Here is a 12,158-nt window from a genome sequence, read left to right as displayed (position 1 = left end):
TAGGGGTTTTTTTTCTGCTATCTAATTATTTGTAGGAGAGAAGAAAGAAAAAAAAAGAAAAGAAAAAAAAGAAAAAAAAAGAAAAAAAAGTAGAGGCTGTTGTGTTTGTGTTAAATGTAACTCTACCAAGGCCAGACACTGCCCTGAAGAACGTTATGTCCTCTTACCTATTGGTTTTGTTAAACTGCAACGTTTTTAGAAATACACACACATAAAACCAGTAGCTAAACCAATGATCCAGAAACAGCATACAGAAACCCATTTCAGCAACAGTATAGAAATATATAGATGTGTTAGCACATTCTCTGGGATGAAGACTGTTTATCCACTGTTGCACATGCTAAAGAGAATTTGCTTTTGGCATCAGCTGTTCACCCTGACACTCTGTTCACTCTATGAACTCTACACAGGAAACGAAAGACACAAGCAAAAGCCTTACAGCTTACAAAGCCTTCAACATGGCCAAAGCCAGGGAGAAAATTACAACAAAAAAAATTCAGCTAGCTCAAAACTTCACTAATATGACACTTGCATACATACATCTGTACACGGATAAGCATCAAAAAGCGTGGAGAAATGCCATGATGGACACTAAACACTGTGATATCAATTTTTTGAGGGAAATGGGGAACAATACATTGTTTAGCTTCTAAAGTTGAAAAGGAAGCCTATACAGAAGGGGAAAACTAAGACCCAATGTAGTAAAACCAGACAGGTATCAGCAGCAGCAAGCTCCCATGACCTAGAAAACAAGTGTTATCTACATATATACAGACAACCAAATACTGTTCATTCCCTTGCTTCTTCCCAGTTAGATGTGCAATTTGCTTTTCAGATCCTGGGATTCAGAAAGTCTTAACACAAATTTTATAGGGCCTAGGCTCTAAACTGATATACACACTAACCACAAAACTGAGAGCAACTACTTTTTCCAACACAACTGCCAGGAACAAAATCCTAATTTCTGTGATAGCAGCTTTACACCTCAAGATGCCAGCAGATCCATACCATCTGGGACCGTAAGCATGGTTCTTCATAGTCTGATAATTCGCCATCTCTGTATTAGGAATGCCATAATTTTTGACATCTGAAATCATATATCATTTCCCTAAAATGGCCAACAAGTATTTTCCAGTAAGACCATAAAATGTGTTACAAGGGAGCAAACAGCATACCTTTCATGCCTCATGTCCCGAGGAATGTTTTCTCTGCAGTAGCTGCCTGTCTGTGCTATTGCACAACCCATGAGCATTTACTGCCTTATGTGAGACTGGCACAGGAAATACTAATCTGGATTACTCAAATTCAACATATTATGGAGTATATAAATAAATATAAATATTTATAAATAAACTTATTTTCCCCCCAGAGCAAATCACTAATATACCACCACAAATATCTGAAAGTTAAGTTTGTGAACAGGTAGTATTAATTTCTCCCAACAAGACTAGCTGTGTAAATTAAATATTCCAAAAGGAATGGGAAAAAAAAAAAAAATCACAAAAATCATACCTTAAGTGACATTCTTATTTGACTGCTGATACCCTGCCTCAAAAATGTGACAAATACCTTGACATATTTGGGTTCATTTATAATTTCCTTGCATTACACTAACATATTATGCAGCAATATAAACTGCCAAGTCAGGTGTTTGAAAGGAAGTTAAATTAGTCTCTGAATTTATTCACCTACTACACCTTAAACTCACACACCGGGACTTTCAACCTCTCCTTTGCCAGTGGTAAGCACTTTGAAACAAAGTGCTGCAGAAACCCAGGCTTTACTTTTCAACAACCATGAAACAATGTAATCAGCATTCCTATCATGATTCCTGCATCATTTTTATGTAGGTTTTAAGTCACTAAGTTAATGAAGTATGGTTTCTAGGGTATATCCTTTGCATTAGCCTCCTTTAAGTTCCTTTGCTCGAGATCAGGCAAACCAAAAGCAGAAAAAGAGCATGACAACACTCTGGAGACCTCTATTGTTTCTAAACATATTAAACCAAATGACAATTTCTCTCTCTCAATGAAGGGCAAAAAACCCTCCCACCAGCTGGTAAAGGTTTTATTCTTTTCACAGTAAATACATCCGAGATGAATAAATGTTTTTAGGGAAAGAACAGACAGGTGCTCAATGCTCGAAGTCACCAGCATAGCTATTTTCACCTTTTCAGTAAAATCACTGAAAACACCATTAATGAACCATTTCACTTAAAAATGCAGGATTGAAGCACAAAGATGGAAGTAGAACTGAAGCTGTATAAGCCTATAAGCTGCATAACTGTATAAGCTCTACTTACACAATCAAATCATACCAGTGGATACACTCATCCTCTATATTTAGAGATGAGATTTCCTAATTCTGCACTATGTAGCATCTCTCAGATTTCCAAAGCAGATTTCAGGAAATTATATATTTTAATTTCTAGAAGAAATACTCTTACCAGTTAAATCAGCAAGTGACAGTGCCAATTAAGAGTCCTTCTTTCAGGGAAAAAAAACCCAAAACCACTAATAGTTTCATTACATTTCTTAAGTGGTGTCTTTTTGGATGCTAAAAAACCCACATATGTTTTACATGGACACAAAACTTCATGCTAGTCTTCCAAAAGGTTAGTTTTGTCCAGCAATCTGTACAAGCTTTCTTCTCCCTACACAGTTTTTCATTATTTCCCGGCATTTGCCCTTCAGTACACAAGGTCTTTCAGGCATGTAGCTGTAAAGCACACCAAGATTTATATAAGGAAAAAAAAAGTATTAGTCCACTCAGTTGCTCATTTTGGTTAACATCACACAATTTCCAAGACTAAAAGACAGAATTTGTTATTTAATAAGCAACTCCAGTAAAAAAAGTTGAGTCCAGAGGGCCCTATGGCCCCAAGAGAAGAATCACTGGAAATCAGCATTGGGTAATTCCACAGTGACCTACTTGTTCTTTTTTTGTGGGCTCAGTACTACCAGTTCCACAATGTAAATGCCTGCAATATATATTGACAAATCCCAGAGAAACGTCACTCTTCACATGCCTGATTATCTCACAAATGCAGATAAGGGCTGAAACTGCAATTTTTGTAAATTCTAATGTCTGCTCTCAAACAGCATAATATTTAATCCAGCCATCAAAGCACAGGAATGATCTGCCTTCATCCCTATGTTGTTTTGATACATGTTCTCTACATCTGTTACACAAATTAGTCTAAATCCACATGGGCCTATTCTTCCAGTCTAAATCACTAATCCTGTCATTAACCTCAGAAAAACACGCTATTTTTATGCTCACGAAAACATCATTTAGCACAATGAAGATGCTGCTAAAATTGACGTTTGGTTTTTGTCTTTTGTTATGCTACTGTAAAGGCCAAAAAGCCACGAACACACATAAACCAAAAAATACTTTAAAAACCCAAAGTACCAAGGTAATCTCTTTGACTCTTCAGATTTCAATTTTAAATAGCATATTAAAAATAACTTGTAACAAAGGATAAACTTTTTTCCTTAACTAAAGGGTCAGATGCATTTTTGACACTGCAAAGAAAACAAATCTTCTGAAAGATGACAGAATTAATTTGAAAGTCTGGCTTAATGGTAAGTGCAGTACATATCTTGCATTCGTACAGGCATTATGAGGAAAATGTTAATACAAAGAGCCAAGAAGCCCATTTTTTATCCACTGAGATCCAGTTGCAGCATTCTTCATTTCCTTGTAACAGTAGAAACTATCACTTACACTTCAAACAGGATCTGATCCAAAGCCCATTAAAGAATTTCCATTGATTTCAACAGGGCTTGGACTCCAGCCACCATGCAAGGACGGCCATTCTTTGCATTCAAACACCAGTACTGGTATCACCTATAATACGCCCATAATATAAAATACTGACACCAGTTTGCATGATTTCTGAATCCTACAACAACTGTTTTTTCTTAAAACCCTTAGTTCATGCAAGCATCTCAAAAGCAAGAGAAAACATCCAGCGCCTAAGTTTCTATTTCTTATTTGCAAAGTCTTGAAAATACAATCCTTAGAACACAGCAGACAAATTCAAAATACCAGTATGAAACGCCAAAATCATACTTCAGTACCACCTCATGATTGGATCTGAGAATTTGTGGTCAATAACATGAGTGAAGTCAGCAATACTCTTGCCCTGAACTGAAGTCTTCACAAAGAAATTCTTTTAAAGTCTATCATTTGTGCGTATTTTGTTTTTTAAAAGGTTTTCAGGTAAGATATCCAAAACTTTCATGACGCATTTCATCTCATACTTAATCTTAAAGCAATCCCTGAAACAAAATTACAAAACTCTTTACCTACATCCTCTCTTCAGTCATTGCTGATACATATACCAAGCACTAATACCGACTGATACGATTTCATATGCAACATTTAATGAACACTTATTCAAAAAATGGACAAGGAATAATGATTATATTTCTATGAGCAAGAACAAGCAAACACCCATGCCATGTCCTGATATAGTACAAATACCAGTATCTGCCTAGTTTCATCATTCCCAACCCAACTTGACCTTCAAAAGAATAGGACTGCCACTCAACAACTAAAAATTTTTCTTTTGTTTAAAGGCAGTAATGCCATTGAACAAGTCTGGGCTCTCAGCCAGGTCTGGTTTAGATATCAAACGAAGATTAACATGTCTGTAATTCTACATACCTAGTTGGCAGCTTTTCAAAGTCCACATCCAGAAACTGTTCATAGCTAGAAACAAAACTATCCAACCAGAGCTTCAGGTAATCCGGATCTTTCTGTAAAAAAGAAGAGAACATTAAGCAATATTGTACTCAAGGTCATTTGCCAACAACTCTGTCATATTAATTTGAATGGAAAGCTTTTATTTAATGCATTTCAACTGGGAGAAAGAAGGGAATACAAAGATTTTTAAAACTAAATTAAAAAACAATTGCCCTTTGAAAGTGTCAGCCATGTTGTGTTGATGTGACATTCTTGCTCTGTTGGTTAATTCATGTGTTCCCTCTTCCTAGCACCAATGCCAACCAAAAAATTTTAGCTTCCCGCCCCAACAATCTTCACTTACGCTCCAGAGTAATACAAACCAGCTTTACAAAATTACTAGTATATTCTAGTCTTGATAGCACAGATGTTAGTACACAAAATTCTTTACAGCTTATAAAATTAAATAAGAACTTAAATGACAGTCCTAATCACAAAATTTGCTTTTTGCTTCATTCATTGATCACGTAAGGAAGCAGCTAGCAGTACATTAGAGCCAGATGAAGTGTTCTAAGAGGCAATGCAGAGCCTGTGACTTGTATACTAGATACTTATAAAACAGACAGTAATTTAAATTTAGGCCTCCTACTTGTTCTTAGTAGAGCACACAGACTCTGTGACCAGCAGTTCCTCACAGCTGGGTACTGTGTAAGCTGGGAGGAAAGATACTAGACCATCACAGGAAAATTCTGTCAAAATATGTGATTTGAGCTAGTCTCACTTAATTTTCAAATGCAAGCTGCCAGAGCATGGCTAACATATACCTCCACAAAGATTTTACAGGCATGTCCATTAATACGCACCCATGCAGTCCCACATTTTATGTTCTAAATAATTTTCAAAATAACTTTAAAATATTTGCCTAAAGTGTTACAGATTTCAAATTATTTCTACATCCACTCTATAACTTAGAAAATTTTGCAGAAGTTTTAAGATTTTTTTGTTCATGCTTCTCTTTTGCTTCTTCTGTATCTCTTCCTTTTTGTTTATTTCCTTTATATCACCATAGATGTTTCCTAATAACATTTCCCTGCAGTGTTAAGACCAAGGAGCAATCTATGAATAACTAAGGACAGCATTCTGGGGTAATGTCAATATAAAAGAGTCACCAAGAAAGGTAGACATAGAGTCCTGTCAGTGCAAAATAGCTACCTACAAAACAGCTTCCCTCCCAGGGGGTTAAAAAAAAAAAAAAATCCAAGAAATCCAGAATCTGAAATGCAGCAAAACTAACAGCATCTTTCCACAGCAAGTACAAGAGTTACAACACATGGGAATCTCCTTCTCATTCTAGACTTCACCCTTCCCCATAACCCCAAGACCCCTCTAACTCAAGCAAGAAGTGTCAGAAACACCCAGACATGGCTTACTTCACTATCACTATTACATATGACATGTGTTCAGATACTGTGACAACAGGTGCCAAATAAAATCCTTAGCTAGACACCTATCTGGTCTGATTATTTGCTTCCACTGCCTTTACTGCATTTTCCTGTTCATTTTTCCTTATTTCCCCTTCTTCCACTTCATTCCTAATCTATCCCTCCTTCATAACCTTTCTTCTCATTCCTGCTTTTATTCCCCTTTCAATTTTTCACTCCCTTTCTTTTTCTGTTAAAAATCTGTCAAAAAGGTATCACACCCTGTAAGTGTAACGTAGCCTTGTTCTCACATTTAATATGCACTAAACTACCAAACAATAAAGTTATCTTAAACATACGCTCATTAATTGTCCTCAAGATCAAATTGCAACATACAGAATGAAGGAAGCTGCTGAGATAAAGAATAAATTTAAGATTTCCAAGATACTAGTTTAAGCTACAGAGGTTGATTAAGATTATCTTAACAGGTGAATACAGAATACACTTTTCTTAGATTCAGAGATCAAACACCTTGAAAATCAAACCAAAAGACAGGCAACAAGCAAGACTTACTAACACCCTAAAGAATGAGCTAGAAGTAGCAGAAGATGCAGTCTTCAGACATTATGGCTTTTAAAAATGTTTGTACATTTAAAGCTTTAACTTTCTGGTAATTCACAGCAACTTATTTTAGCCACATGCAAGCTATTTCACAGGATCATAAAGATGAGGAACACTAGAATATGATGTTAGCACTTACAATATAGCTCAGGCTACACAGGACAAAGCAATGGCATCCATGGCAAAGTAACCAACAGAAACTGCCATATGCACATGTCCATGTCCCTAATGATAGCGCCCATGCATGTGCAAAAACTGAACTCATTTGACTTTTTTTTTTGTTGAACTGCTTTGTTTTTTCTTGGCATGGACAAGTTCTCCTTGAAATATTACATGAATGACTAAATAGATTCTATTCATATTACAAAATTAAAATTGATTGTTGACACAGCTGAGGCTCATCACTAGTCGTTGACAGTAAACTTTTCTAAGAAAACTCAGTTTTCCTTGGTCACGTACCATGAAGGAAGCTGTGCAAATAATGTCATTATCTGACTTAAAATTGCTTTAACAAAAGGTTATAGATGAGAGAAAGGTAAGAGGAAAACAAAAGATAAAATTAGATTCAATGTCTGCTTGCTCCTTTTTAATGATATAGCCTAAATCATCTTCAAGATTAAGATGAAGTTAACCCTCGTTATCCTTAAACTATAATGCCTTTGGCAGACTATCAGTGTAGACTAGCAGTAAGAGAGAACATTGGCAGAAAAAATAGGCAAGAAAAAGTAATTATGTGGATAACAGGAGTAGGCCACCGATGTTATAAAAGGCCAAAAGTTTTTGCTTACCTGTAGTACACATACTGCTCCATTCAATTTGCTACTAAAGCTGATCCCAATTCTGGTAAAAATCAAGAACTGCAGTACTCTTTGATCGTTGCCTGCAGCATGCTATTTAACCCAACTCCCTTCTACCTGCCAGCCAATTATTTATATATTATTCCAAGTTATTAAAATAATCAGCTTTGATATCAAAATATCAGATAACACTACTGGTACGTGCCAGCAGAAAATAGCTTACATGACACTTGACTCATTTTGAGTTTGAGATTTCCATCCAGACAATAGCACTAACTCAACACCACCAGGGGGGAAAAAAAATAAGATCAAGGCAAAAAGTAAACAAGATCACTTTAGCAACGTAAGAAACACTGAGAAATACATCTCCATTATAAACCATATACTAGAAAGTATGTCATCTTTCCAGAAATTGATTTTTTATTAAGACTTACAAACTAGGAGTACACCATTCCAGGAAAAACTGACCCAACATTTAACAGTTTTGCTACAAATTTGGACACCTAAGTTACTTTGAAGATGTTAGAAACAAGCTAAAAACAGCTTTCCAACTTTGAACCTGACTCAGGTTTTCCTTTTTCTTTATTAGCAGCAATCAGCCCAGCCCCATGCACCAGCCATCTGTTGAAAACTGCAAGAAATCTGAAGTTTACTGAAGAAGTTTTAAGAAAGAAAACTTACGATATTAAACTACCCATGGCAAAGTACACAAAAATGTCCATTCCCAAAACACAGCTAAACACACATTTCTGAAGACCAGCCTATGTGTTTCAGATGCTTCTTTTACTTTCCCAAACCAGAAATAAGATAAGTTTAGGAGGAAAAAAAAGTCTTTTTACATTGGTTTAAAATTGTAATTTCATAATAAAGACAGTAGTAATGGGTATCAGCTGCTTCCTGTGCACCACATATGCTGCATTTATCTTACCCAGCATCTTTATCTTGAACTTTTTTTTTTTTTTTTACGTCAGCTGGGCCATTTAAGCTTAAGTTTAAATTCAGTGAATTTTAGAATTTATTTCTGTTGAGTTCTCTTCCCACCCACCTTTTCAGCTATCCTGTATCTTCTCAGTGGTGAAATGGTAAGTCACGTTAACAGCAGAACACATATCGACCTAACTTTAACATGAATGTATTTGTGTTTTTCAATGCCAATGTTTTTCAAAGATCAACTTTCCAAGCCAGGATATGTTGCAGTCTGACAAATACCTGTGTTACCACATGGCAGAAGACTGCATCCCATGGGTATGGCAACACTTAGTTCTGTGATGCAACAAATCACTGAACTTCAACCCCAGCTCCAACTGATTAACTATAAATAGCAAGCTCCTCCATCAAACCTGCAGTCCTCCTAAGGAAGCAGTCTAACTTAGCCAGACCATAATAAAGCATCCTGAATACTCTAAAGTCTTATTACCAGTAAAAGCAGTGAAACCTATGGAATATATTCTCTTATTCCCTACTTTCATAATTACCCTTTTGTTGTCGTTCTGCACACAGGTAGCTGGAGGCTGTATGTCAGACCACATCTCCAAATGTTTTCCCTGGTGCTGGCTGAAGACCCACGGTGCTTTTAAAGCCCAGCTTACAAAACAATGTATGTTTTGGTAATACACTTCAAGGACAAACTGTGATAAACCAATTTTAGACTGGTATTGTTTCCCAGTCCTGCCACACAGACTCTGCAGACATGCCCTATGAGATCAGCAAAAAATACAGAAGGAAATTTTTGGTTTCGACAACAGCAGTAAAAGCAGACAGAAGCTGCACATGGTAATAAAACACCTTTCACCAGTTACAACTTTCCTTCCAATCACTAGGAGATAAGAAGACATTGATTTTTCAAAACCTTGCAGCTAAGCCACAAGCCGAAGCATTTCATTTACCTGAAACTTGCCTAGCTTTTATGCAAGACCAATTTCTGTATCTTCTTTGAATAATAACTCTATAGAAACTGTATGCTTTAAAACTTCTGGAAGATAATTTCTACCACAGACTGAAATTCCAAGAAGGTAAAATCCAACTTACATTAGCCATTTCACTTCATAGTAATAAACTGAAACAATCAGAGTTTTAACAAGGCTATCTTAAGGCTGTCATTGTAGGGACATGTGCGAGCCTAACAAAAATCCAAACCAAACCAAAAAAGTCCTTCAGTTGATAGCCACAAGTCTGCAGAGCCTAAGCATAGTGTAATGAAGGCCTGTGAAACAGCTATAGTAAGTCATTCACCTGCAGTAATGAAAAAAAATAAGTACTTTAAACCTATTAAATCATATGTAGCTCAGAGCACCTAAAAGGGAAAATACTTCCGTGTTCCTTCCCTTCCTTAAATACTTCTGGTTTTCATTAAAAAAACAAACAAACAAACACACACCACACAAAAACACACACAGACACACAAAACAACAAAAACTCAAACCTCCCAGCAAGAAAACACACCACCCTTTAGGTCTCCATTTTCTTACAATCCTCTACGCACAGTAATAGTTGTTGTCGTGTGTCTTTACACTTTAAAAAGAAAGACTGCCAGGCCTGAGCAGTACAATGTTTCTAACTGGTACCTAAAAGACAAAAACCCCAAACACCATACCATTACCCGCAAGACATCCAGAACAGGTTTGTGTTTTGTTTTGTTTTTTCTTTACCAACAATTACTACAATGCTAGAAAGAAAAAAAATAATTGCTAAGTGAAACTAGTCTACTGGTCTACAGTGTGCATAGCAATACTGTGCCTAAACACTGCCAAACAGCAAGTTTCCCATGAAATCTAACATTTTAACAGTTTATGTATATATTTATAAATTCTAGCAAGGCCATCTTTAGACTTGGTGAAACTGGGAAACAAGCTCTCAATGTCAACACGTACTTCAGCGTTTCACACCACAAACAAAGGCGATGGCAGAGAGGAGGTCTAGTCAAATGCCCTTCTGACAAATGTAACACTCTCTGAAGCAATGAAGTTAAAAACTACAACCAAAATCTACACTAATTTGCGGCAGGCTCTTGTCTTTGATATACTAAATTTTCTAGACATTACAATATTTTTCTCTGCCGTTTATGAATAGTGATTAAATGAATGACCAAGAAATGTTTTAATCCAGTCTTTCTTTTTCCCCCCCCCCAGTAACTCATTTGCCTATGCAAGAAGCTCAGCAAGAATTTTTTTGCACATTTTTAAAATTCGTATCAAGCCAGGTAGTACCGAACTCTTTCAGCCTACTTTAAGTTCAATGAAAACATGTTACACAAAAGCGGCATTGAAACACTCCTGTGGAATACAGGCACATTTACCCAATGTTTCAAACCGACACTATTTATGTAAGTGTTGCTTTTCGATTTAACAGTAGCCTCCATTTCTACTAAAGGTTCAAGCAAACAGTCACAACTGGAAGGGCAAAGCTCAGTACAGTTTTTATAGCTCCGTTCAGGAAGTTATAAGTTGCTAAAAACAAAAGCTGGATCCACCCGAGGCTATTTGCAGTGCCACATACCGTGCTCTCAAGGCAAAAATTCCCTGCAGGGCAGTTCAGAGTCCGAGTGTCAGACAAGCCCGACTTGTTTGACAGGACAGTTGTTTGAAGTCGTTAAATTTAACACGCAGCCATCAAACAGCCAGCCAGCCTGCACGGCGGGTTCAGCTTAGAGGCAGCACCATTGCATCGCACTGGCACTATGGGAACTAATCCCCCAGCCCCAAGCATTATATTTAAAATAAGAACAATCCCTTGGCGTTAAGGCTGAATTAGGCGCACAAACAGTAACGTTAGGAAATTAAACATGAAATACTGCCTTTAGAGCACTGGTGAATTTAATAGTCTTAATAATGGCAGTAGTCTGCCTAATGCAGACTTGTAGAACATTTCTCAAGACTGTTTGAAATAAAACTATTCATTGGGGGATTAGAAGGTTTGTTTTAAGGAAGTTTTTTCCTACTCATGTTTTCAGACAAAAAAAGGCAACATTTTCAGCACAAGATCTCCCAGCAGTCTTTATTCTGAAATACGTCAAAGTGCTTATGCTTTCTGTGAACCCTTCAAATCTGTAAAATGCCAAAATAAAACCTGAAAAGCTTCACTTATAGCAGCAATACTACACTTAGAATTAATAAAAGACTTCATGAGAAGCTATTCTAAACTGGCTAAATTGCCTCGATAAAGTCAATCGATCAATCAATTCTAATTATCAAGGGAATCACCTTTAGGCACAATTTTTCATTTTAATCACAACACTAATTTTTGAGTCAGCTGTTAATCCAAAAGAAGAAAGGCTCCTGGCAAATAATTATAAACCTCCTTTTTCAAAATTCACACAAGCATTCTGTTCCATTTCTGGAATTAAAAGAAAGAGGAGGGGGTGTTTTGTTTCATAAATGGGAACTGCAGTGAATCATGACAGAAAGAACTATTTTGGGACAAGATAAGAAATTTTGTTTAGCACAGAGATTTATACCAAAATAAATCTATAGCTGTCAATCATGATAAAATGTAGCTCATAAATATTCCAAGTCAGATTAAATATATTTCTTCTCTTTTCAAAAACAATAAAAGTAATTATAATATTTTGCAGTTAAAAGGGTAATCATCTGAGAGCTGTTACTCAGTTTCCTTTCTACTTCAGATCCCC

At 36.4% G+C, this 12,158-nt stretch overlaps 1 protein-coding gene across 6 annotated transcripts in view; it reads right to left on the bottom strand.

The window, feature by feature from the left end:
* Window positions 1-12,158, bottom strand: part of NBEAL1 (neurobeachin like 1) — a 91,249-nt gene that overhangs the window by 67,445 nt on the left and 11,646 nt on the right. For all 6 annotated transcript variants that reach the window (XR_005829486.1, XM_040604962.1, XM_040604963.1 and 3 more), the window contains one exon: window positions 4,675-4,766. Coding sequence is in view for 5 of the 6 variants with exons in the window: in XM_040604962.1 (XP_040460896.1) it covers window positions 4,675-4,766 (92 nt within the window). In the remaining variant the exon portion in view is untranslated. The remainder of the gene's footprint in view (window positions 1-4,674; window positions 4,767-12,158) is intronic.

The sequence above is a fragment of the Falco naumanni genome, chromosome 8, assembly GCF_017639655.2.
Source record: "Falco naumanni isolate bFalNau1 chromosome 8, bFalNau1.pat, whole genome shotgun sequence".
Taxonomy (NCBI): domain Eukaryota; kingdom Metazoa; phylum Chordata; class Aves; order Falconiformes; family Falconidae; genus Falco; species Falco naumanni.
The sequence above is the reverse complement of the archived record's forward strand: the minus strand, read 5'-3'. Positions and strand labels throughout refer to the sequence as shown.